The 24,501-nt window shown below is 43.8% G+C and overlaps 2 protein-coding genes across 2 annotated transcripts in view; one reads left to right on the forward strand and one right to left on the reverse strand.

The window, feature by feature from the left end:
* Positions 1-796: 796 nt before the first annotated feature.
* Positions 797-24,501, reverse strand: part of LOC122691992 (major allergen I polypeptide chain 1-like) — a 141,229-nt gene continuing 117,524 nt past the window's right edge. The window contains exon 3 of the mRNA XM_043899122.1: positions 797-914. Within this exon, the coding sequence (XP_043755057.1) occupies positions 885-914 (30 nt within the window). The 3' untranslated portion in view covers positions 797-884. The remainder of the gene's footprint in view (positions 915-24,501) is intronic.
* On the forward strand, positions 6,895-9,178 carry LOC122691991 (major allergen I polypeptide chain 2-like). Its single transcript, XM_043899119.1, has 3 exons — positions 6,895-7,025; positions 7,539-7,720; positions 8,943-9,178. The coding sequence occupies exons 1-3, from the start codon at positions 6,956-6,958 to the stop codon at positions 9,009-9,011; spliced, it is 321 nt and encodes a 106-aa protein (XP_043755054.1). The 5' UTR covers positions 6,895-6,955; the 3' UTR covers positions 9,012-9,178.

Here is a 24,501-nt window from a genome sequence, read left to right on the forward strand (position 1 = left end):
GTTCAGGTGAAGAAGAATGAGACAGCGTGAGCATGGGGCCAGTTTCACGCGCAGGCAGCAGAGAAACAGGAAGAGTGAGGAGCCCCGGGCCCCTGGAATCTGAGTGTGAGACCCAACTTAGTGTGTTTATGTGGAAGCAACTGATTTCACAACTGGGGGTTTGGATTTGGGATAAACTGAGGCCTAAGGAGCAACCGAGTTTAGCTCGTGGGCCTTGACCTGTTGTTCTTCCTCTCATGTCAGGCGCTTAGGACAGGGGCCCCTTCTCACTCATTATTTTACTTTGGTCTCACCTCAGCCTTCGAGACTGGAGGTAGTTAGATTTTGTAAATAGGAACCAGAGGCCCAAAGAAGGACTGTAATATGTGCACAGTCACAGGGTGAGTTAGCTGAGCTCGTCTCCCAGCGTGGACGAGAGGGGGGAGATGTGTCTCTTCAGCAGATGCTTTATCTCCTTCGAGCCTCAGATTCTCCCTCGTAAGATGAGGATGATTACTCCTACCCTTCAAGGTTGCTGAGAGGCCTAAATTTGGTGGATGATGCTCATGACCTATGGGTCCTGGTGACAGAAGTGATCAGACACTCTGACTGTTATAATGATCACCAACCCTGCCCCCATGTACTGAATTTGTGGAGAAGCATGTGACAGCACTGAAATCCAGCTGCAGTGGGAAGGCACACAGGTGGGCTCCACTGTGGCCGTGTCCCCCCACCCCCCCACACACAACCAAAGCCCAATCTCCAGTGAGTAAGCACTTTCTTATGAATTATAAGGCTTTTTATTTCTGGAATCCTCTAATCAGACACCTGGATGTGGCAGGTTGTTAACACTAGTTAGCGATCAGGCGAGTGGCTTCCTTGGGTTCTTGGAAGGAACACCTCTATCAACAGAGAGAACTTGAGTATATTTTATTCTGTAAGAGGAGGTGCAGAAATTTTGTGAGGCCTCCAGGGTGGATGAGATGTGAAGCTGCTCTGAGCACAGGGGAGGGGGCCTGCAGACTTGTTTGGAGGGAGGCTTCTGGATGTGAACAAGTAAAAGTGTATATGTCCTAGGGAGCTTTTCTCCAATGTAACAGAGATTGTGGGGTCTCCCTGGAGGGCTGAGGGCAGTCTTCTGGGATAGAATGGGGGACACTACTGAGGACCACCTTGCAGGGCTCTGGAGTGACTCCTGGGAGTCTCCAGGGATGAGCTGATGCCTGTCTGCTTCCTCCCTCTGGCCCTTGGATGCTTAGAGCTGAAACAGCAGCTTGTTCTCACCACCTCTAGGGCAGCAGAGAAAGGACTGATCCTGACTCTTGACTCTGGGCATCTCAGGCCTGGGGAGGGCAGGAGGGCAGTTTTTGGAAGCAGCCACCTCTTGGGGGATGTGTGGCAGGAATGGCCATTTGATGTCCAAGGAACAAGGAGAAATGTGGGGTTTAGTAGGGTTAAGGCACTAAGGGAAAGAACTGATGTTTGGAGAAGTGAAAGTCTCAATAGGAATGGATTGCTGTAGAGTCAGGTTCCTGTGCTGGAGAGGCTGGAGTCAGGGAGGCCAGTGCTGAGAGCCTAACTCCAAAGGCAGGCGGCGCCACAGAGTCAGGAGAGCCTGAGGCCTGTGACCAGGCAGAGCTGAGCAGTCAGGGCCAGCTCAAGAACTCCAGGGCTGGACTGAGTTTTCCTGCAGGATCCTTTCCCACACTGTGGGTGTCGGCCACATCCTCTCTACCTCCTCATTCATGAGGATCTTTTTGCTCCCAGGTTCCCAGGGAAGGACCAGGGTGGAGAGGAAATAATCCCCCCCACTTCCCAGTGCCCTGAGTAGACCCCTGAAACTGCTGCCCACACACAGGCCCCACAGGCACATTCACAGATAGCCTGACCCACCAGAGCACAGAGAGCATCCTGCTTATCCTGTGGTGTCAACTTCTCATCATTACAGCTCTTGAGTGTATTGGCAGTTTCCAGTACATCAGAGTTTTGGTTATACTTTTCAGCTTGTTTAATATATGCCTCATGGCTTCCTGATATGAACAGGTCAATAGTGTCCCTCAAGGCTGGGCAGAGGTCTTCACACTTTGAAACAGAAAGATAAGGGGACACTTCCTGTAAGGCACTCAGCAGAACACCCTATTCCCTTCCGGCTCCCAACATGCTCAGTGCTGCCCTGGGAAGGTGTCAGAAAGTTTGGGGAGCCCAGGTTCCAGCCACTCACTTCCGCCCACTATGAGGAGCAAGGCAGCGCAGAGCATCAGGAGAGCTCCAGCCTGCGTCATGGTGCCGGTGGCATGTGCTCCCTACTCACCTGGAGCCCTTTTATACCTGTGCTTGTCCTCACCCCCAGGGGGCCTGTGTCGCATGCTTCCTTTTTTCAGGAGAATCTGCCAGGCCACAGTGTGATGTTGCCCAGGACTGCACAGGAGGAGCTGTGTGTGTTGGCAAGATGCTAGTCCTTGAGTCCACAGAGGGCACTGGCTCAGCCTCCTCCTCCTGGAGGGCTCTGAGGGAGGGGCAGCTGACATAGGAAACTTAACATCTGAAAATCCCCTGGCTGACCAAAAAGGGCAAAAATGCTCCCCAACCAGGCCTCCTGAATGATGGCCAGTGACAGCTTCCTAGAACAACACATGACCTTGAAGACAGGCTGGTGTGGGCTTTATGGGTTTTCAGGAAGCTCCATGCTTAGGAATGGTCTCACAGGGAGAAAGTGCCAGGCAGGCCAGAGCACAAGCCTTGAGGCCCTGGTGAGGCTCTCTGGTGGCTCCTGCTCTGCCCTGCTGTTATCACTGTGTCCTGGATCTTGTCAGTGGCTTATGTTAGGCCACCTACCGGAATCAGTTTCTGGAGCCCTGAAATCTCTTATATGTGCTGGCCCAGAAGTTTCTAGTTTTCTCTTGACCAGTCCTGCCACCTGGTGACTTTGATAGGACCTCATTCTACACAGAAATATTTCTGCAGCTTCTTCTTTTTTCTTTCACTTTTCCTTTTGTATTGAATCTAGCCCATTAACAATTTTATGATAGTTTCTGGTGGACAACAAAGGGCCTCAGCTATATATACACATGTATCCATTCTTTCACACACTCCCCTCATCTAGGCTCTTACAAAACATTTAGCAGATTTCCCTGTGCTATACAGTTGTTCCTTGTAGGTTGTGCATTGTAAATACAGCAGTGTGGACCTGTTCATTCTGAATTTTCTAACTATCTCTTCTCCCCATCCTTGCCCTGGTCAACCATAGGTCATTCTCTAAATCTGTGAGTCAGTTTCTGTTTTCTAAATTAATTCATTTATATTGTGTCTTTTTAGATTCCACATATAAAAAGATGTCATAGGATGTTTCTGCTTCTCTGTCTGACTTACTTCACTTACTTATGACAGTCTCTAGGTCTATCCATTTTCTGAAGCCTGTTTCTGCTCTTGAGTGTTCTGTTCCCACTTTCTCCTCTCCAGAGCTCCCACTTGAGGAAAAGCCAAGCCCCTTCTAGGCCACAGTCTCTGGGCCAGTTGCACAACTAGCCCCACACTGCTGCTGCCTCTGTGAGTTTATCCCTGCCTTTCTCTCCTCCCTCAGTGCCTCCTGTCTGCTTCTTGACCTGACCAAGTGTGCTCCTGCAGCAGGGCCTCTGCATGTGGAGCCCTCCTGGCCTGGAGGCTCTTCCTCCAGTGGCTGCATGATTCATTCCCTCATCCTCAGGTGTCTTCAGGTATCACACAGCACAGATTTCCCCAACTATTGAGTTCTAATATCAAAACAGTCTGTCCGTCTCCTCCCCCCATGGCCCTCTGTCTTCTCCCCCTGCTTCATCTTCACCCAGAGCACTTCTTTTTGTGGGGTCACTGTCTTTCACTCCCTCTTAGGTGAGCAAGAGCTGCAGGAGAGCGAGAGCTGTGCTGTGTGCTGCTGCATCCCAGGACTAGGAGAGGGCCCAGCATTCGCTAGATGTTGCACAATATTTGTTAGAATAATGGCAGGAATATTCCATTTCTCTGGAGTCAATAAACAAGAATATTTTTTAGTTCTATTTACTATAGATGTGCTTATGAATATTTCCTGGGATTAAATAAGTAAAGTAAAGGTTTAAAATATTTGGTAAATCAGAATCAAGTATTTTCTTGCTTGAGGCACCTGGCTGACCTTTCTCTGAGCCACATGTGGTGGAATCCAGTTTGCTGAAAACCTGAACTGAAGTTGGGTTGCAAGGTGTGTGACCACAGTCAGAACCCTTTGGCATATAGGTTTCACATCCAGTAACTGCTCTTGGCAAAGAGGGACCAAGTACTGAGCTGCAGTGATAGTTGACCTAGTGGAGCCCCTCCTCACCATGACTCCTGTTGCCTGGGGTCCACCCCTCTGAAGGTCACTGAGTGAGGGGCTCAGGGAGCTGCAGATGTGTCTCAGAGGTTCCTGGGCAGGAAGATGAACACCACAAGGCCCAGGCTGCACATGCTGGCTCTTTGTCTGTGGCAGCAGGACTTCTGTGTGGTGAGACCCCTGCCGATGGATCCCATGCCTCCTGTCCTTCAGAAGACACTGCCCCCAATGCCCTCTGCAGCTCCGTGAGGAGAGGAGTCAGGGCCTGGAGTGCTGAGTAACAGAGGTGGCTGCAATGGATCCAGCCCAGTGCCCTTCCGAGGGTGCTACAGGTTCCTCTGAGATATCTCAGGATCATGGGGACTTTTGGTGACATCGGGGTGAAGAGCTGGGCAAGGTCAAAGGAGGAATGCAGCGCCTGTAGCCCTTTTCTAATGCATGTTGTTTTTTAAATAAAATTTTAATTTGGAATTATTGTAGATTTATAGAAAATTTGCAAATATTTCTCACAGTGAGAAACAACATTGGAGCATTCAGTTTGGTTCAGTTCAGTCACTCAGTCGTGTCCGGCTCTTTGAGACCCCATGAATCGCAGCACGCCAGGCCTCCCTGTCCATCACCAACTCCCGGAGTTTACTCAAACCCATGTCCATCGAGTCAGTGATGCCATCCAACCATCTCATCCTCTGTTGTCCCCTTCTCCTCCTGCCCCCAATCCGTCCCAGCATCAGGGTCTTTTCCAACTAACTAAACCTCACCCACTATTTGGATTTTACCAGGTTGTCCATTAATGTCTCTTTGGGTCCCAGCATCGAGTCCATAACCTACACACGCTGCATTCATTGTCATGTGTCCCACTGTCCTCTGCTCTGTGGATTACTCATTCTCTCCTGGTCTGTCATGACCTTCACAGTCTTGAGGAGGATTGATCAGGGATGCTAAGGACTGCCAAAAGCCGAGTTTGGCTGCTGTACTCAAAATGTCGAGTGTGGTTCAGATTTTGGGTTTTGAGGAAGACACCACACAGGTGAATCACCCTTCCTGTCTCCTCACTTGGGGTACACATGACAATTGTGTGTCTTACCACTGGGGATATCAGCCTTGATTAGTTGATTATGTTGTGTTTGCCAGATTTCTGCACTGTTTTCCCCTTCCCCATCTCTTCTCTTTGAAAATAGGTTACTCTGTCTAGCCCACACTTGGGAGGGGAAGGGCTGTCAGATAACCCTCCTGGAGCAGATGATTTCTGTCTGTTATTTGGGATGTTTCTGTAAGGAATAGTTGTCTCCTCTCCCACATTATTTCAGGTTAGTTTAGGGGCACTGGGTCTTTGTCTTGCTGTGTTGGCTCTACGTTTCAGCACAAAGACTTTCTGTTTTCAGAGCATGTTCTATCTAGTTTGTGTGTGAGGGTTTTAGTTGTCCAAGGGCATGTGGGTTCTTAGTTCCCTGACCAGGGCTTGAACGAGTGTCCACTGCATTGAATGGTGGGTTCTTAACCACTGGACCACCAGGAGAGTCTCTGTTTATTTGATCATTTATTTATGTCAGTATGGACTCAGAGGTATTAATTTATGCTTTGGGTTATCATCTAACACTCTGCTATTTATTTTGTTTCTCAAACTGTTTCTAGTTTGACTGTTGGGAGCTGTCTCAGACTTCCTTCAAGAGTTTTTAAGGACCATCTCATCTCATTTGAGCCAACAAACTGCTTTCCTAGCCTGAAAGGTTGAGTTTGACTTTTGAGAAAGTTTTTACACACGGAGTGCCACCTCTGGTGGACTCAGCTCTCTGGGCCTTAGAACTCCCGTCCCCAGTGTCCTTTAGGGCTGTAGACCTCAGAGTCTCTGCCCCAGGAGCAGACTCCCAAACCCCACAGATGCTCCCTGGTGTTCCTGGATAGACTGTGCAGTGCAAGCACCTCTTGAGACCAGGCTCACTGATAGAGGAGGAAGGACAGCCAGGAGAAGGGACAAGGCTGGAGCCTGCTCAGGAACTTGTTCCCTTAAGGGCCTGAGGAAAGCTGGTGGTCTGATCTGAAGTTACAGAATTACCAGTGCCTGATAAAACCCACATGGCCTCAAGTCCTGCGAGTTTCCAGGTTGGAATGATTTGGAACCCAGGGCTACTGTCCACCAGTCCTCAGCCATTAGATATTTGGGGGCTTCAGTAGGGCCCAACTCCACATTCTTATCTCCAGAACTTAAACTTGGGGGAAAAAGGAAGCATTCTTAATGACCTTTTTTTCTTCCTGAGAGTAGTGGAGATCTGTCCTTGGCCCTTTTGTGATTCCATCTGCTCAGTCTGGGAGAGTGCTGACCTCAGAGCCAGGATAGGTTGGGGGAAGGTTGCCAGGAAAACAGTTGATGGTTGGGCCTGGGACAACAGAGCACTTGGCTCCAAATGGAATCACTTAGAAATGTCATCTCCACTTGATCTTTGGCAAGGATACTTCTGCATTTTCTCCAGGAGCTCTGCTTTCAGAGTAGGAAAGGCTTCCCACAGTAAACACCCCAAGGCCCAAGGGAGCCACCTGTGCCAGGTGCCTGGCCACAGGCCTTTGGTCCTCCTGGGAGGGATGTGGGTTGGGCTTGGGGACTAGTGGTTTATAAAGTGATAGATACCCTGCCCTGAGCAGAGCACTCCAGCCGCTGCCATGATGAAGGGAGCACTGCTTGTGCTGGCCTTGCTGGTGACCAGAGAGCTGATCTTCGAGACCAGTGAGGGTAGGAAGGAGGGACCGAGTGACCCTTCTAATCCTTGCCTGATGCCGTCTCACTACATCCTTCCCAGTCATGTCCAAGCCACTTCTAGGGTCAGATTCAGAAGGCAGCTGTCTGATCAGTGCCCAGGAGTCCTGCACCGACTGCCTTAGGCTTTCATTCTTTGCAGAGAGGATGGTGTGGAGCAGGAAGGGTCATTAGCTGTGCACACCCTTGGGGATAGTTCCTTCAGGTTAGTCGTGCTTAATGGAAAAGAGAAGTAGGCTGATGTTCTTAAGGGCAGTGGTCAAGGGTAGAGGAGTCTCCAGGCCCAGCCCCTCTTGCTGCTCCCTATGCTGGGAGTGCCTCATAGTGAAGGTTTTCTGTCTGGGATGTAAGTGGTCCAGGGAGAGGGCAGGTCTCTGGGGAGGTGAGTCTGGAAGTTTTGGATGTGTGAGTTCCTATCAAGTGGTGAGAAAACAGGAACCTTCTGACATGGTGATCCTGTTGATGAGGTGTTTTCTGTTGTGTCTTCAGCGGAAGCATGCCTTCTGTTTTATGGAGTGTTTGGCACAGTGAGCTTTGGAAGTGAAATATTGTTGAATACAACGCTTGATCTTGTCTATGCTACTGATGAGGAAAAAGCAGCTCTAGGAAAAATCCAGGATTGCTACAATGAAGCGGGATTAACTGACAAGCTTTTGGATCTGCAACTCATGGTAATTTACCCCTCCTTAATCCCCACCCTGATAATTCACATATGACATAGTGTAATGTGCCACATGGTAATAGATCATGCTATCATGGGATATTCGACAGAGAAGAGCTATGAACAAAGAAGCACAGTAAAACCTTTGCTCCAGCGTGTATCACCTATAATATGCAAGCACAATCCACTTGCACATCCAGTGTCCCATTACCAAACCTGTTCATATCGTGCCAATTAACTCACACCGAGTAGGAGACTGATATCAATGCAATACGTCAAGTGTGTTGACTCGTTAAATTTTTTTTTTTTTTTCTAGCGTGAGAGATGCTAGCATTGGAGGACTATAATTTTAATCTTTGGCAGGAAACCAACCATTTAACATAAACACGTGTAGGAGTCATGTCAGCTCTATTTAAGGAATATTGAAAAGGAGCCCCTGCCTTAAGAGTCTCTTTCCAGGATGAGATTCTCTGGGTTTGTAAGGTTTATGACTTATTGCCAATTCACTTCATCTTGTACCCACTCTATTGGCCATTGCTCTGGCTCAGATTCCCATTTCCACTGACATGATCTCAGTGTTTACAAGCCTGATTTTCCACTGTGGTGTTTTGGTGACTGAGGCTCCTAAGGAGGCTTCTAGGTACCTGTGGCTGCTCACTTGGGCTAGCAGTATATCTCCTAATGGTCTATCTCTACTTTCTTGTTCTTGTCATACAGTACTGGAGATTGTGAGTAGTCTGTCTCGGCATATTTTTCTCAAATTTTTATTGTTCAAAATGGGAGATTTTCAAGAACCAAAGTTTCATGCACTATAGGAGGTCACAGGGGACATGGGGTTGCTTACAACACCTGCATATACATTCCGTCCACCCAGCACACCTGACAGAAGAGTCTCAGGTGCAAAATATGTGACCCAAACCCAGACACCAGCACTTTGCTCCTCCCTCAGGAGCAACCCTGGCTGTGCCCTGCTAACCCTTGTCATCTCCTCCCCTCCCTGGTGTGGCTGGTGGCTCTCTCTCCCTCCTGACGCCTGTGCCTGGGCTATTAGGGACCCATCCTCCCCCTGGTGCCTGATGGCAGCCCTCCCTCCAGTGGTGGGTTTGTGGGCAGAGGTTCTTGCTGGGGATGAGGCTGAATCCCTGAGGGTGAGGGGTGACATGATCCTGGGGAGACAGAATAGCCTGGCTGTGGGCTCAGATCCTGACCCTCCTTCTCCTCCTCCCTTCCAGGCTTCCATCAGCTTCAGTACGGATTGCATCAAGCATTCAGTCTCCTCGGTGGTGAATTCCATTTTTTGAGCTATATTCAGTGTGCTCTCTTTGTTGACATAGTCTTTGCCAGCGATGCCCCATCTACACTTGATCTTCCTGCCCTTTTTCCCTCTCAACTAAAGTTGGAATCTAGACACCTGTCCCCCCTGATGTGGTCTTTGTCAGATTGACTCTAATAAAATAACTGCAGCTTTGCTCAGTGTGACCAGTGTCTGTGTGCTGAGGGGAGGACATGAGGCAGGAGGTCTTGGATGATGGTGGGGAGAAGTGGCTCATGTTGTCATTGAGAGCATGGGGACTGGGGTCAAATAGCACAAGAGTAAACCTAGGCCCTGTCACTGGCAAGCTGTAGGAGCATGGGCAAGTTTGTTGTAAATTTCTCAAGTCATTCTATCATCTGCTAAACAGGGATTGTGTGTGAAGATTAGGCAAAATAACAGATATATAACCCCCGACTTCATTATCTTGAAAGGATAAAATTGTTGTTTGTGGCCACAGATAGCTTATCTCCCACTCTGTCCTTTAGCACAATGGCAGAGCCTCCAGTCCTTTAAATGTCCCTCTGGTTATTGACAGGCGACTCAGGAGATGACCTGAGCAGGCTCATAAGAGGTCCCCTCTTTGTCCCAGTGACATTTGCCATTTTCTGCTTCTTGGGTGACTTGAGGAGCTGGACCTTTTCTCAGGGACACTAAGTACCTCTGCTGTCTTTGGGTTCTTCCACAGGGACCAGTACTCCTCTTAAATCTTGGATCAGGAGGAAGGGAGTGGATGGAAGAAGCTACCCCAGTGGGAATGTTGTCTCTATGGAAACACCTCATGCTGTGAAGTGTAAATTGCAGGATTGCCACATACGCACGTGTCCAGAACCCTCCAGCCTACTTCTGAAATAATGAAATGTGTATTTTGCATTACCATAGAAGACTTGGAAGGATAGGACTAGGTTTTATCCCTGTTTCTCAGGGTCTAGAGTATTGTCAGACTACTGTTAGCATGGCCCACAAAAAGAGTGGCATAACTGGTAAAATGTCTCAATCTTCTGGCTAGGCAGGCATAAGGTCACATCAGTTCAGTTCAGTTCAGTTCAGTCACTCAGTCGTGTCCTACTCTTTGAGACCCCATGAACTGCAGCACGCCAGGCCTTCCTGTCCATCACCAACTCCCGGAGTCCACCCAAACCCATGTCCATTGATTGAGTCGGTGATACCATCCAACCATCTCATCCTCTGTCGTCCCCTTCTCCTCCTGCCCTCAATCTTTCCCAACATCAGGGTCTTTTCAAATGAGTCAGTTCTTCACATCAGGTAGCCAAAGTATTGGCGTTTCAGCTTCAACATCAGTCCTTCCAATGAATACCCAGGACTGATCTCCTTTAGGATGTACTGGTTGGATCTCCTTGCAGTCCAAAGGACTCTCAAGAGTCTTCTCCAACACCGCAGTTCAAAAGCATCAATTCTTCGGCACTCAGCTTTCTTTATAGCCCAACTCTCACATCCATACCTGACCACTGGAAAAACCATAGCCTTGACTAGACGGACCTTTGTTGACAAAGTAATGTCTCTGCGTTTTTATATGCTGTCTAGGTTGGTCATAACTTTCCTTCCAAAGAGTTCATTTCAGTTCAGTTCAGTTCAGTCACTCAGTCGTGTCTGACTCTTTGCAACCCCGTGAATCGCAGCATGCCAGGCCTCCCTGTCCATCACCAACTCCTGGAATTTACTCAAACTCATGTCCATCGAGTTGGTGATGCCATCCAGCCATCTCATCCTCTGTTGTCCCCTTCTCCTCCTACCCGCAATCCCTCCCAGCATCAGGGTCTTTTCCAATGAGTCAACTCTTCACATGAGGTGGCCAAAGTATTGGAGTTTCAGCTTCAGCATCAGTCCTTCCAAAGAACACCCAGGACTGCTATACTTTAGGATGGACTGGTTGGATCTCCTGCAGTCCAAGGGACTCTCAAGAGTCTTCTCCAGCACCACAGTTCAAAAGCATCAATTCCACAGTCATCAAGACAGTATGGTACTGGCACAAAGACAGAAATGTAAACCAATGGAATAGAATAGAAAGCCCAGAGATAAATCCACAAACCTATGGACACCTTATCTTTGACAAAGGAGGCAAGGATATACAATGGAAAAAAGACAACCTCTTCAACAAGTGGTGCTGGGAAAACTGGTCAACCACTTGTAAAAGAATGAAACTAGCACACTTTCTAACACCATACACAAAAATAAACTCAAAATGGATTAAAGATCTAAAGGTAAGACCAAAAACTATAAAACTCCTAGAGGAGAACATAGGCAAAACACTCTCCGACATGAATCACAGCAGGATCCTCTATGACCCACCTCCCAGAATATTGGAAATAAAAGCAAAAATAAACAAATGGGACCTAATGAAACTTAAAAGCTTTTGCACAACAAAGGAAACTATAAGTAAGGTGAAAAGACAGCCCTCAGATTGGGAGAAAATAATAGCAAATGAAGCAACAGACAAAAGATTAATCTCAAAAATATGCAAGCAACTCCTGCAGCTCAATTCCAGAAAAATAAATGACCCAATCAAAAAATGGGCCAAAGAACTAAACAGACATTTCTCCAAAGAAGACATACAGATGACTAACAAACACATGAAAAGATGCTCAACATCACTCATTATCAGAGAAATGCAAATCAAAACCACAATGAGGTACCATTACACGCCAGTCAGAATGGCTGCTATCCAAAAGTCTACAAGCAATAAATGCTGGAGAGGGTGTGGAGAAAAGGGAACCCTCTTACACTGTTGGTGGGAATGCAAACTAGTACAGCCGCTATGGAAAACAGTGTGGAGATTTCTTAAAAAACTGGAAATAGAACTGCCATATGACCCAGCAATACCACTCCTGGGCATACACACTGAGGAAACCAAATCTGAAGGAGACATGTGCACCCCAATGTTCATCGCAGCACTGTTTATAATAGCCAGGACATGGAAGCAACCTAGATGCCCATCAGCAGACGAATGGATAAGGAAGTTGTGGTACATATATACCATGGAATATTACTCAGCCGTTAAAAAGAATTCATTTGAATCAGTTCTAATGAGATGGATGAAACTGGAGCCCATTGTACAGAGTGAAGTAAGCCAGAAAGATAAAGAACATTACAGCATACTAACACATATATATGGAATTTAGAAAGATGGCAACGATAACCCTATATGCAAAACAAAAAAAGAGACACAGAAGTACAGAACAGACTTTTGAACTCTGTGGGAGAAGGTGAGGGTGGGATGTTTCGAAAGAACAGCATGTATATTATCTATGGTGAAACAGATCACCAGCCCAGGTGGGATGCATGAGACAAGTGCTCGGGCCTGGTGCACTGGGAAGACCCAGAGGAATCGGGTGGAGAGGGAGGTGGGAGGGGGGATCGGGATGGGGAATACGTGTAAATCTATGGCTGATTCATATCAATGTATGACAAAACCCACTGAAATGTTGTGAAGTAATTAGCCTCCAACTAATAAAAAAATAAAAATTAAAAAAAAAATAAAAAAAATAAAGTAAATCAGTCCTGAATATTCATTGGAAGGACTGATGCTGAAGCTGAAACTCCAATTCTTTGGTCACCTGATGCGAAGAACCAACTCATTTGAAAAGACCCTGGTGCTGGGAAAAATTGAAGGCAGGAGGAGAAGGGGATGACAGAGGATGAGATGGTTGGATGGCATCACTGAGTCAATGAACATGAGTTTGAGTAAACTCTGGGAGTTGGTGATGGCCAGGGAAGCCTGGCATGCTGCAGCCCATGGGGTTGCAAAGAGTTGGATGCGACTGAACAACTGAACTGAACTGCAGTTACTAAAAAGGAATATAGTGTATGTTGACATGGTCATCTGTTTTTAAAGTAAAATTTGACAAGTAGATATTTTAAGCACAGTTAAAATATGTATTCTTTCTATTCTGATTTGCCCTCGTTTACATTATTGGAATGTTTGAGTTACTTTCTTTTGTCCTGTGGGGTTTTACTGTGTGTATTTGTTTTTCTTTTTCTTTTTGGTAATGGGAGTATTTAGTCTCTTCAAAACTATTTATTTCAAAAGAGTGCATGTACAATATTTGCACTCAATTTTAGTATGCACATTGATGTGTTTTGAAATTTTGACACTGAAAAACACATATAATCAACATATGAAATATTTCTATTATTTTACCCAAATAAATGAAATCATGCAAGATATTCTCTTTTATACCTAACTTTTTTTTGTTGATTCATGTTGTTGTGGGAAGCAGTAGTTCAGTTCTTTTGCTAAATAGTATTTTATCATATGGATATACGAAAATTTGTTACATGTTGGTAGAAATTTCTGTATTTTTTTTTTCAGAATTATATTCTTATTTTTATTGTAACGGAAAACACATGAAATCTATATTTTTTCTTTTTGATTCTTTATTTAGATTTCTAGTAAATATATACATGTTAATATGAATCTTAAATGCACAGCCATGGAAGTTCCTCTGAGGTCACTGTTGTTTTCAGGAAAACAGACCTGAGGAAATTGTTGGCTCTCCAGAACACCTCTAATCAATGACTTCTTTATTGAAATATTTACTGACCACACGACATGTGCTAGTTCATTTGTCCCTTGGCTTGCTCAACTCTGTTTTTTTAACTAAACAACCAAGAGAGCCTCATCAACCAGGCAGAATTGCATTTCTTTCAGTGGCAAAAGAAATGGACCAGTAACACAGTCACAGCTATCACTCCAGCATCCTGGGCTCATGTATTGTCATTAGCTAAGTGAAATTAAAACTAGGAAACCACACTTTTAGAAAACTCAGACACACTAGTTTACTGAGTAGCAGAATTACAAACACCATCCCCAAAGGGGCAGAGAAAATGAAACTTAATTTTCCTCTAAGAGAGACAGTCCCAGTTTACACCTGTTGTGTCACAGTCCCAGCTGCCCAAACATTTCCCCCAGGGAATCTATATTCTTAATAACTCTAAGTATTGTTAGCTAGAAGTAGTTAACAACTGTACAGTAGTTCTCTAGCAGTTTTATATTTTGCACATTGCATAACTGAATTTCAACAGAAAATTTCATTTCCCAACTACTCTTTGTCCTTGGTAACCACCATTCTGCTCTTTGTTTCTGTGGGTTTCAAACCTTATTTTTTTTTTTAGTAATGTATTTTCTTGAAAATTTTGTTTTTTTGCCATGCCATACAGCTTGTGAGAACTTAGTTCCTTGACCAGGGATTGAGCCTGGGCATTTGGCAATTAGAGATTGAGTACTGACCTCTGAACTGCCAGGGAATTTTCTGGTATATCTACTCAAGATACTATCTCATGTAAGTGGGATTGTGCAGAATTTGTCTTTCTGTGACTGGCTTATTTGTCTTGCAATAATGTCCTTGGGGCTTCCCTGGTGGCTCAGATGGTAAAGAAACTGCCTACAATTCAGGAGACCTGGGTTCAGTGCCCTGGAGAAAGGAATGGAAACCCACTGAAGTGTTCTTGCCTGGAGAATCCCATGGACAGAGGAGCCTGGCAGCCTATGTTGATGGGGTCACAAAAAGTTGGACATGACTGAATGAATAACACTTTCACTTTCAGTGTCTTTAAGGTTCATCCATGTTGTTATATATAGTAAGATTTCCTTCTTTTTAAAGACTGAATAACACTGCACTGTATATATGTGTGTATATGTGTCTATATCATGTTTTCTTTTTATATCTGTTGATGGATATTTTGCTTACCCCCATGTCTTGGTTATTGTGAATAATGCTACAATGAACTGCATAGTGCTATATCTTTTGGGATCTTGATTTTAATTCTTTTTGTTCATTTTTCAGTTGATTAGTCATGTCCAACCAGGTGCCATGATCTTAGTTTTTAGAATGTTGAGTTTTAAGCCAGCCTTTTCACTTTCATCTTTTGTCCTCATCAAGAGGCTGTTTAGTTGCTCTTCACTTTATGCCACTAGAGTGGTATCATCTGCATATCTGAGGTTGTTGATATTTCTCTTGGCAATATTGATTCCAGCTTGTGATTCATACAACCCAGAATTTTGCATGATGTACTCCACATATAAGTTAAATAAGCAGAGTGACAATGTACAGCCTTGATGTACCCCTCTCCCAATTTTGAACTAGTCCATTGTTTCATGTCTGATTCTAACTGTTGCTTCTTGATCTGCATACAGGTTTCTCAGGAGGCAGGTAAGGTGATCTTGGTTTCCCATCTCTTTAAGGATTTCCCACACTTTATTGTGATCCACACAGTCAAAGGCTTTAGTCAATGCAGCAGAAGTTGATGTTTTTCTGGAATTTCCTTGCTTTTTCTATGATCCACCAGATAGTGGCAATTTGATCTCTGGTTCATCTGCCTCTAAATCCAGAACATCTTGAAGTTCTCAGTTCATGTACTGCTGAAGACTTACATGAAGGATTTGGAACATTACCTTGCTAGCATGTGAAATGAGCCCAATTGTATGGTAGTTTGAATATTCTTTGGCATTTCCCTTCTCTGGGATTGGAATCAAAACTGACCTTTTCCAGTCCTGTAGCCACTGCTGAGTTTTCCAAATTTGCTGACTTATTGAATGCAGCACTTTAACACAATCATCTTTTAGGATCTGAAATAGCTCACATGGAATTCCATCACCTCCACTAGCTTTGTTTGTAGGTAATACATCCTAAGGCCTTCTTGACTTCAAACTCCAGGATGTCTGACTCTAGGTGAGTGACCACAGCATCATGGTTGTCTGGGTCATTAAGACCTTTTATGTATAACTCTTCTGTGTATTCTTGCCACCTCTTCTTAATATCTTCTGCTTCTGTAAGGTCCTTGTCATTTTTGTCCTTTATTGTGCCCATCTTTCACTAAATGTTCCCTTGGTATCTCCAATATTCATGAAGAGATCTATACTCTTTCCAGTTCTATTATTTTCCTCTTAATTCTTTTAAATAGATAAATACTCAGAAGTGAGGTTGGTGGATCATATGAAAATTTTATTTTTCAATTTTTGTGGACCCTCAATACTGTGATCCATACTGACTGTGCCAGAATACATTCTCAATTTCTCAAAGTCCATGCCAGTACTTGTCTTTTTTTTTAAATGGCCTTCACATTAAGTAAGAGGTAATATCTCACTGTGGTTTTTCTTTGTATTTTCCTGATAATTATTGATATTGAGCACCTTTTGTATACCTGTTGTGGGTTTCCTTGGTGGCTCAGACTCTAAAGAATCTGCCTACAATGCAGGAGGCCTGGGCTCAATCCCTGGGTTGGAAAGATCCCCTGGAGAAGAGAATAGCAACCCACACCAGTATTCTTGCTTAGAGAATTTCATGGACAGAGGAACCTGGCAAGCTACAGTTCATGGGGTCCCCAAAGTTGGATGACTGAGCAACTTTCACTTTCCCTCTTTGCCATTATTGTATTTTCTCTGGAGATTATCTGTTCAGAGTCAATGCCCAGTTTTAATTGGGATATTTGTGTTTTTATATGGAGAAGTAGGAATTCCTTCTGCATTTTGAATATTAACTTCTTTTCAAATATGTGGCTTGAAAATATTTTCCCTTTATGTATGTGGACTTTTCATAGTGTTGATGATTTCCTTTGCTACATAGAAGCTTTTTCTTTACATCATTTTCACTTGTCTACTTTTGCTTTTGTTGCCTTGCTTTGGGTGCAATATTCAAGAAATTATTGCCCAAACACTTGTCATACAGTTTCCCCCCCATGTTTCCTTCTAGTAATAAAGTTTCAGGCATATGTTTCAGTCTGTAATCTATTTTGAATTGTTTTGTGTGTGTAGTGTAAGATAAAAATCAAATTTTATTCTTTTTCACTTATATATCCAGTGGTTCTCAGCACCATGTATTGAAGATACCATCTTCCCCCATTGTGTATTCCTGGCACCCTTGTCTAAGATCAGTTGACTCTGTGTGTGTGTGTGTTTCCTTGGCTGTTTATTCTGATTCACTGGTCTATATGTCCAAATATTGGTATTGTACTGTTTTAATTACTGAAACCTTGTAATATGTTTTGAGATGAAGAGGTGTGGTGCCTCCAGCTTTGTTTTTATCCCCCCTCAAGATCATTTTGCCTATCCAGAGTCCTTGATGGTTGCATATGATTTTTAGTATCGTTTTTCTAGAACACCAAAAAATGCCTTGGAATTTAGATAGGGACTGCATTGGCTGTTTATATAATTTTCCATGGTATGAATGTCTTAACAATATTAATCTTCCAATCCATGAATGTTGGGTATTGTTCTACCTATCGTGTCTTCTTTAATGTTTTTCATTAATATTTTGTAGTTTTCCATGTATGTCTTTCCCTTCTGTGATTCAGTCTATTCTTAAGTATTTTATCTTTTCTTAATTTCCCTTTGAAGTTTTCATTGCTAGTGTATGGAAACATAACTGTTGTGGTCCTCTGGGTTCAGCAATAAGGGACCAGGGCAGGCACTGGTGATTGCTAGTGCCAGGAGTGTGCACATGCTCAGCTATGGGGCTGTAAGTGAATGCACAGGGGCAGTGATGTAAGCATTGTGGTGAGGGCCGCCCCCGTGGAGGATCTGGGTCTGATCTCAGGTGCAAGTTCAGTTGCTGAGGTCAGAGCTGGTGTCATGTACACGCCTGACTTCAGGACTGGGACTAACTTTGCAGCATCCATGATGGCTGTGCTGAATTTCAATGAGGCATTAACTGTCATGGCTCCTGTTAGGGAGGGTGGAGGGACTCAGCACCGGAGTCTGAGACATAAAAACCTGTGGGACCTTCTGTGCTGAGAGCTGTGGGCACATGCAGTAGTTGTGCTGGCTGTTGGTTTGCTCCACAGCTTTTCTCATTTTACTTTGCACTACTTTGTTGCTGCAGCTTCTTAAGTGGACCCCTGAGCTTTTGTCAGAGCTGTTTCATTCACATCTGTTTGTCCAATTGTTGTTTTCATTATGAGGGTAGAGAGTGGGATCTCCTACTAAACCATCTTGCTGACATTACTCTGTATATACATTTTAGAATCAGTTTGTCACTTTCCACAAACTTCCCACTGGCATATAAATCAGGATTTCATTGAAATTGAAGATCAGTAGAATTGAAATCTTAACAATATTAAGTCTTTCAATATAGAATCATGGTGTATGTCTCCATTTATTTATGAATTTTATTTCTCTCAGAAATTAATATTTTGTGGTTTTCATCATACATGTCTTGCATGTATTTTATTAATTCTGTACCACAACATGTTTTTGGTGCTGTTCTGGATGATGAATGAAAGTGTTAGTCACTCAGTTGTGTCCAACTCTTTGTGACCCTATGGGTTGTACTTCACCAGAATCCTGTCTCCATAGACTTCTCTAGGCAAGAATAGTGGAATGGGTAACCATTCCCTTCTCCAGGGGATCTTCCCGACCCAGGCATTGAACCTGGCAGTCGCCTACATTGCAGGCAGATTATTTACCATCTGAGCCACCAGGAAAACTCCATTATGCATGATATTGTACTTCAATTTGCAATTGTTTGTTTCCTGTATGTAAAATAATCTTGATTTTTATATATTGACTTTTATTTTGGAAATATATTCAACTCCCTTACATGCATAATCGTGTTTTTATAGATTCATAGGATTTTCTCTATATATTATATTTTACTCTGTATATTTAATGTTTTCTCTGAAAGAAGAGAATTTGATTTCTTCTCTTCCAACTATACTTTGTGTTTATTTTTTCTTGCCTTATTGTAGTTTTGAGAGCTTCCAGTCCAATGTTTAATAGAAATAGAAAGCATAGGCCTCTTTGCCTTATCTTTAATCATGGGGGGAAAAACTCAGTCTCTTCTTTAAATGCAATGTTATTTGAAGTCTGCCTTGTTATTTTTGGTGCCTTTTAGTAGCTTGAGGAAATTTTCTTATATTACTACTGTACTGAAAGGCTTAATGGATTTTGAATATTTTCAGTTTCTTTACTGCATATTTTGATATTTGATAAATGCTATTAACTGTCTGTTTCAGTTGTGCTAAGTACCAATCATATTGAAATATGAACTTCTCTTCCCTTGGCAATGCTTAAATTCCTCAGCAAAAATTTTACAAAAATGTTGGCAGACTCAGAGTGAGGTAGATGAAATGTGGTGGAAAACAGAGTAACATTCTGCTGAAATTGCTTACAGAACAGGCACTGTCCCTGTGAAACGTGATATGTACATGGCCCCACCCTTTCTAACTTGAGTCAAACTACTTCCCTCCCTCTTGAGATTCTCTTATTGTTCTGTGAGGAATAGTGACCTCATTACTAATTCAGATCTTACCGGGCCTATCTGCTTTCTGCCTTTCTTTCCAAAATTTAGCTGCCTTATCTATAGCTCATTCAGCAAACTGTGAATTAGGTAGTAGTTTATCAGTGTAAGGAAATATTTACCAATTGGGAATTGAATGCAAAACAAACAAACAAACAAACAAACAAACCCACCAACATACTAGAGTGAGTTTCCTGAGGTAAACATGAGCCTTAAAGAATCTGCAGATTTATAGCAGTTTATTTTGGGAAGCAGTACAACACCTTCAAGTGTGGACTTTACCAAGGACTCATGTACACGAAGAAATAAAACAACAGTGCTGAAGTAAACACTTTACTGACAGCTGAGAATATCAATTCAAAATGAGGCATGAAAGAGAAACAAAATGAAGGTATATTTTACAAACAAATAAAATGATATTCCATGCTTACAGATTGGAAGAATTAATACTATTAAAGTGGCCATAATACCCAAAGCCATTCACAAAATTCTATGCATTACCCATCAATATGCCAAAGACATTCTTCACAGAAGTAGAAAAACAATCCTAACACCCTGAATAGCCAAAGCAATCCAGAGAAAAAAGAACAAGGTGGAGGTATTATCCTTCCAGATTTCAAACTGTACTACAAAACCATAGTAGTCAACACAGTATGGTACTGGCACAAAAACAGACACATTGGAAAAGATTAAAAAAAAAAAAGTTTAAAAAAAAGAGTTGGTCCAAGTATGTTAAGAGCCAATCCTAGGTAAATGTGAATTTATGTTAATTCCCCACTTTCCCACTTATTTTAAGTTTATAAGAAGTAGCTTAATGAGATGAATATACATAGCAGAAATACTTTTGGGTCTAAATATCAAAGTTTATTGAAATAAAATATAATCTATAATAAAAAAAGTTCTTAGGTAGGTTGGATTATTATTTCAAAAGCCTCCAAAGATTTCTAGCAGTTTTAAGACTGTTCTTTCTTGGTGACTCAGATGCAAAAGAAATGGCTATTCTTGAATAATAGCTGTTTGAACTTCTTATTCTTTTATGAAAAATAAGATTATGCATAAAATTTTTTTGCCTATTGAAATTATTCTGCTTGTTACACTCACTGTTGTAGTGTGCAGTCCTAACTGGCTGAAGAATTTTATTCAGGCTTCCACATAACATTGAGCAGAGTCCCCTGTGCTTATGCAGCTGGACATTTTGGGTTATCCATTCTAAGTATAGTAGGGTGCACCTGTCCATTCCAAACTTCTAATATCCTTTCCCCCTATCCTTACCCCCAACAACAATAGTTTGTTCTCTAAATCTGTGGGTCTCTCTGTTTTGTAAATAAGGTCATTTGTATCATGTCTTTTCAGATTCCTCATATAAGACATGTTATGTTTCTGTTACTCTAAGTTATATCACTCAATATGACAGTCTCTAGGTCCATCCATTTTCTGCAGCCTCTTTCTACTCTCGAGTGTCTCTGTACTGTTTCCACCATTTCCTTTCCTTTTCCACTTGAGGAAAAGCCAAGCCCCTTCTAGGCCACAATCTCTGGGCCAGTTGCGCAACCAGCCCCACACTGCTGCTGCCTCTGTGGACTTATCCCTGCCTTTCTCTCCTCCCTCAGTGCCTCCTGTCTGCTTCTGGACCTGACCAAGTGTGCTCCTGCAGCAGGGCCTCTGCACGTGGAGCCCTCCCAACCTGGAGGGCTGCATGTCATCCCCTCATCCTCAGGTGTCTTCAAGTATCACAGGGCAGATTTCCCCAGACTCTTGAGCCCGCCTATCAAAGCATTCTGCCTCCATCCTCCCCCCTTGGCCCTCTGTCTTCTCCCCCTGCTTCATCTTCGCCCAGAGTGCCTCTTCCCATGGGGTCACTGTCTTTCACTCCCTCTTAGGTGATGAAGAGCTGCAGGAGAGCGAGAGCTGTGCTGTGTGCTGCTGCATCCCCAGGACTAGGAGAGGGCCCAGCACTCGGTAGATGTTACACAATGTTTGTTAGAATAATGGCAGGAATATTCCATTTCTCTGGAGTCAATAAACAAGAATATTTTTACTTCTATTTACTATAGATGTGCTTATGAATATTGCCTGGGATTAAATAGATAAGGTAAAGGTTTAAAATATTTGATCAGAATCAAGTAGCTTTTGGCTGGAGGCACCTGGCTGTTCTTTCTCTGAGTGAACTTAAGGTTTACTCTGATGGCCTGATCTGAAGTTGAGACACAAGGTGTGACCACAGTCAGAACCCTGTGCCAAATAAGATTCACATCCGGTAACTGCTCTTGGCAAAGAGGCACCGAGTACTGAGCTGCAGTGTCAGCTGACCTCCGTGGAGCCCTTCCTCACCATGGCTCCTGCTGCCTGGGTGCCACTGCCCTGAAGGTCACCCCACGAGGGCTCATGTGGCTGCAGATGTATCTCAGAGGTTCCTGGGCAGGAAGGTGAACACCACAAGGCCGAGGCTGCACATGCTGGCTCTTTGTCTTTGGCAGTAGGACTTCTGTGTGGTGGGACCCCTGCCCATGGATCCTATGCCTCCTGTCCTTTAGAAGACACTGCCTCCAATGCCTTCTGCAGCCCTGTGAGGAGACAAGTCAGGGCTTGGGGTGCTGAGTTACAGGTAGCTGGCAGGTATCCAGCCCAGTGCCCTTCCAAGGGTGCCACAGAGACGTCCCCAGATTGTGGGGACATTTGGTGAATTCAGGGCGAAGACATGGTCGGAGTCAATGGAATACAGTACATGTAGCCCTTTCATAATGCAAGTTGTTTTTTAAATGTATTTTTAATTGGAGGATAGTTACTTTACAATATTATGTTGGTTTTTGCCATACAAGATGGTTCAGCTGTAAGCATACATATGTTTCTTGCCTCTTGAACCTGCCCCCATGTCCCACCCAATTACACTCCTGTAAGTTGTCATAGAGTACCACGTTGAATTCCTTGTGCCAAGTTGTTTTTCAATAAAATTTTACTTTGGAATAATTTTAGATTAATGGAAGAGTTGAAAATATTTGTCAAAACTGATAAGCAACTTTGGAGTATTACTTCTAACTTAACCTCACATATTATGTTTAGTTAACCACGTTGTCCATTAAGGTGCTTTTGGATTTCAGAATTCAACCTACAACCTACACACCGCATTAATTGTCATGTGTCTCCAGTGTCCTCTGCTCTGTGGAGTCCCTCATTCTCTCCTTGTAATAGCTTATGCATATGGTGTTTGGTGCTGAGTTCGTGGTCTCCGAAGGAGAAGATATGACTCCAGGACCAAAGACACAGTTTCAGTAACTCAAAGTTTTGTGCACCAAAGATTTTTGTTTAAAATGACAGGACAGAGAAAGCTTCTGACATGGACATCAGAAGGGGGTAGAAAGAGTACCCCCCTTCACTAGTTTAAGCATGGCATTGCATACTTCTCAACTGGCTGCTGAGAACAGATAAATAGAATACCTCATGGTTGAAAGAGTTCCACCAGACCCTTTCTGAAGGCATACATCCTGAGATAACTTCAGCACAAGATTGGCCAGAGAGCAGGGGTCCTGTCAGGGAGAATGGTTCTGTACAACTTCTCCGGGTGAAATATACTGTTGCTGTGTAATCAGGGGTACAAGTCTTGAGTGACAGGTTCCCAGACAAGCTTTGTTACAGTTATAATCATTAACATAGAGGGTAAGAAGAATATTTCCATGATCATAGGCTCTGAACCTAAAGAAAGGCCACTTCTTGGGCAAGATACATTGTTGCCCAAGGCTTAAGGAAAGCATGAGGGAGAATGTTCACCTCCTCCTTAAAGGGCCCTGCACTGCCTAAGCTTTAACTTTCTTAGGGATCTGTCATGGCCTTGGCCATCCAAGGAGAACTGGCTAGGGATGGTAGAAGGTCCTCAAAGCTGAATTTGTCTGCTGTTGTATAGCAGACAAATGTAGAGTGGGGGAGGAAACATCAGCTCACTCCAGCACTCTTGCCTGGAGAATCCCATGGACAGAGGAGCCTCACGGGCTACAGTCCATGTGGTCACAAAGAGTGGAACATGACTGAAGCAACTGAGCTTAGCAGAGAGTGGGGTTTAGACTTTGGGTTTTGAGGAAGACACCACAGAGGTGAAGCACCCTTCCTGTCTCCTTACATCAGGGTACTCGGGACAGCTGTGTGTCTTACCACTGGGTGTGTCAGCTTTGACTATTGATTAACATTGTGTTTGTCTGAGTTGCACTGTTTTCCCCTTCTCCTCCCCTCTTCTTTTCTTTGGAGATGAGTTACTAAGTCATGCTCAGGGAGGAGTGAAGGGCAGTATGTTCTCCATCCTGGAGGGGATAATTTGGCTGTTTTTAAGGATGTTTCAGTAAGAAATAGTTGTCTCTTCACTACATTATTTGAGTTTAATTTTGTTTAAATTGGCTAGGTCTTTGTTGCGGTGTGTGGGCCTTCTCTTTGCAGAGCACATTCTCTCTAGTTGCAGCAGGAAGGTTTTTAGTTGCCCCAGGGCAGGTGGGAGCTTAGTTCCTTGACCAGGGAGTAAACCAGTTACTGCTGCATTGGAGGACATATTCTTAACCACTGGACCACCAAGGAAGTCCCCATTTACTTACTTAATCATTTGTTTGTATCAGTATGGACTCAAACATATTACTTTATACTTTCGGTTATCGTCCAATACTCTGTAATATATTTTGCCTGTCAGACCATTTCCAGTTTGGCCATTGGGAGTGTCTCAGACATCCTTTTATTTTATTTTATTTTGGTTCTTAGTAGGACCTTTTTAAAAAAAAACTTATTTATTCTAATTGGAGGCTAATTACTTTACAATATTGTAGTGGTTTTTGCAATATATTGACATGAATCAGCCACGGATGTACATGTGTTCTCCATCCTGAACCCCCCTCCCACCTCCTTCCCCATCAGACTTCCTTTTAGAGTTTCAAGGCCCATTTCATCTTGTTTGTGCTAACTAACTGCTCTCCTAGCATGGAAGTTTGATTTTGACACTGAGAGAGTTTTCACATGTGGAATGCCACCTCTGATGGCTTAGCCCTCTGTCCTTAGTGTCCTGTAGGGCTGTGGACCTCAGAGTCTCTGATGGAGACAAACCACACAACCTCACAGCTGCTCACTGATGTTTCTGAATAGACTGTGCAGTGCTAGTACCTCTTGAGACCAGGTTCACTGATGGAAGAGGATGAGACAACCAGAAGGGGCAAGTCTGGACCACTGGGGGTCCAGAATGTTTCCAGGAACTTGTTT

The sequence above is a fragment of the Cervus elaphus genome, chromosome 4 (assembly GCF_910594005.1).
Source record: "Cervus elaphus chromosome 4, mCerEla1.1, whole genome shotgun sequence".
Taxonomy (NCBI): Eukaryota; Metazoa; Chordata; class Mammalia; order Artiodactyla; family Cervidae; genus Cervus; species Cervus elaphus.

Coding starts and splice junctions, on each gene's coding strand:
- LOC122691991 (XM_043899119.1), top strand. CDS start 6,956: ATGATGAAGGGAGCACTGCTTGTGCTGGCCTTGCTGGTGACCAGAGAG. Junction 7,026..7,538: donor GATCTTCGAGACCAGTGAGG/GTAGGAAGGAGG, acceptor TTGTGTCTTCAG/CGGAAGCATGCCTTCTGTTT. Junction 7,721..8,942: donor TTTTGGATCTGCAACTCATG/GTAATTTACCCC, acceptor CCTCCCTTCCAG/GCTTCCATCAGCTTCAGTAC.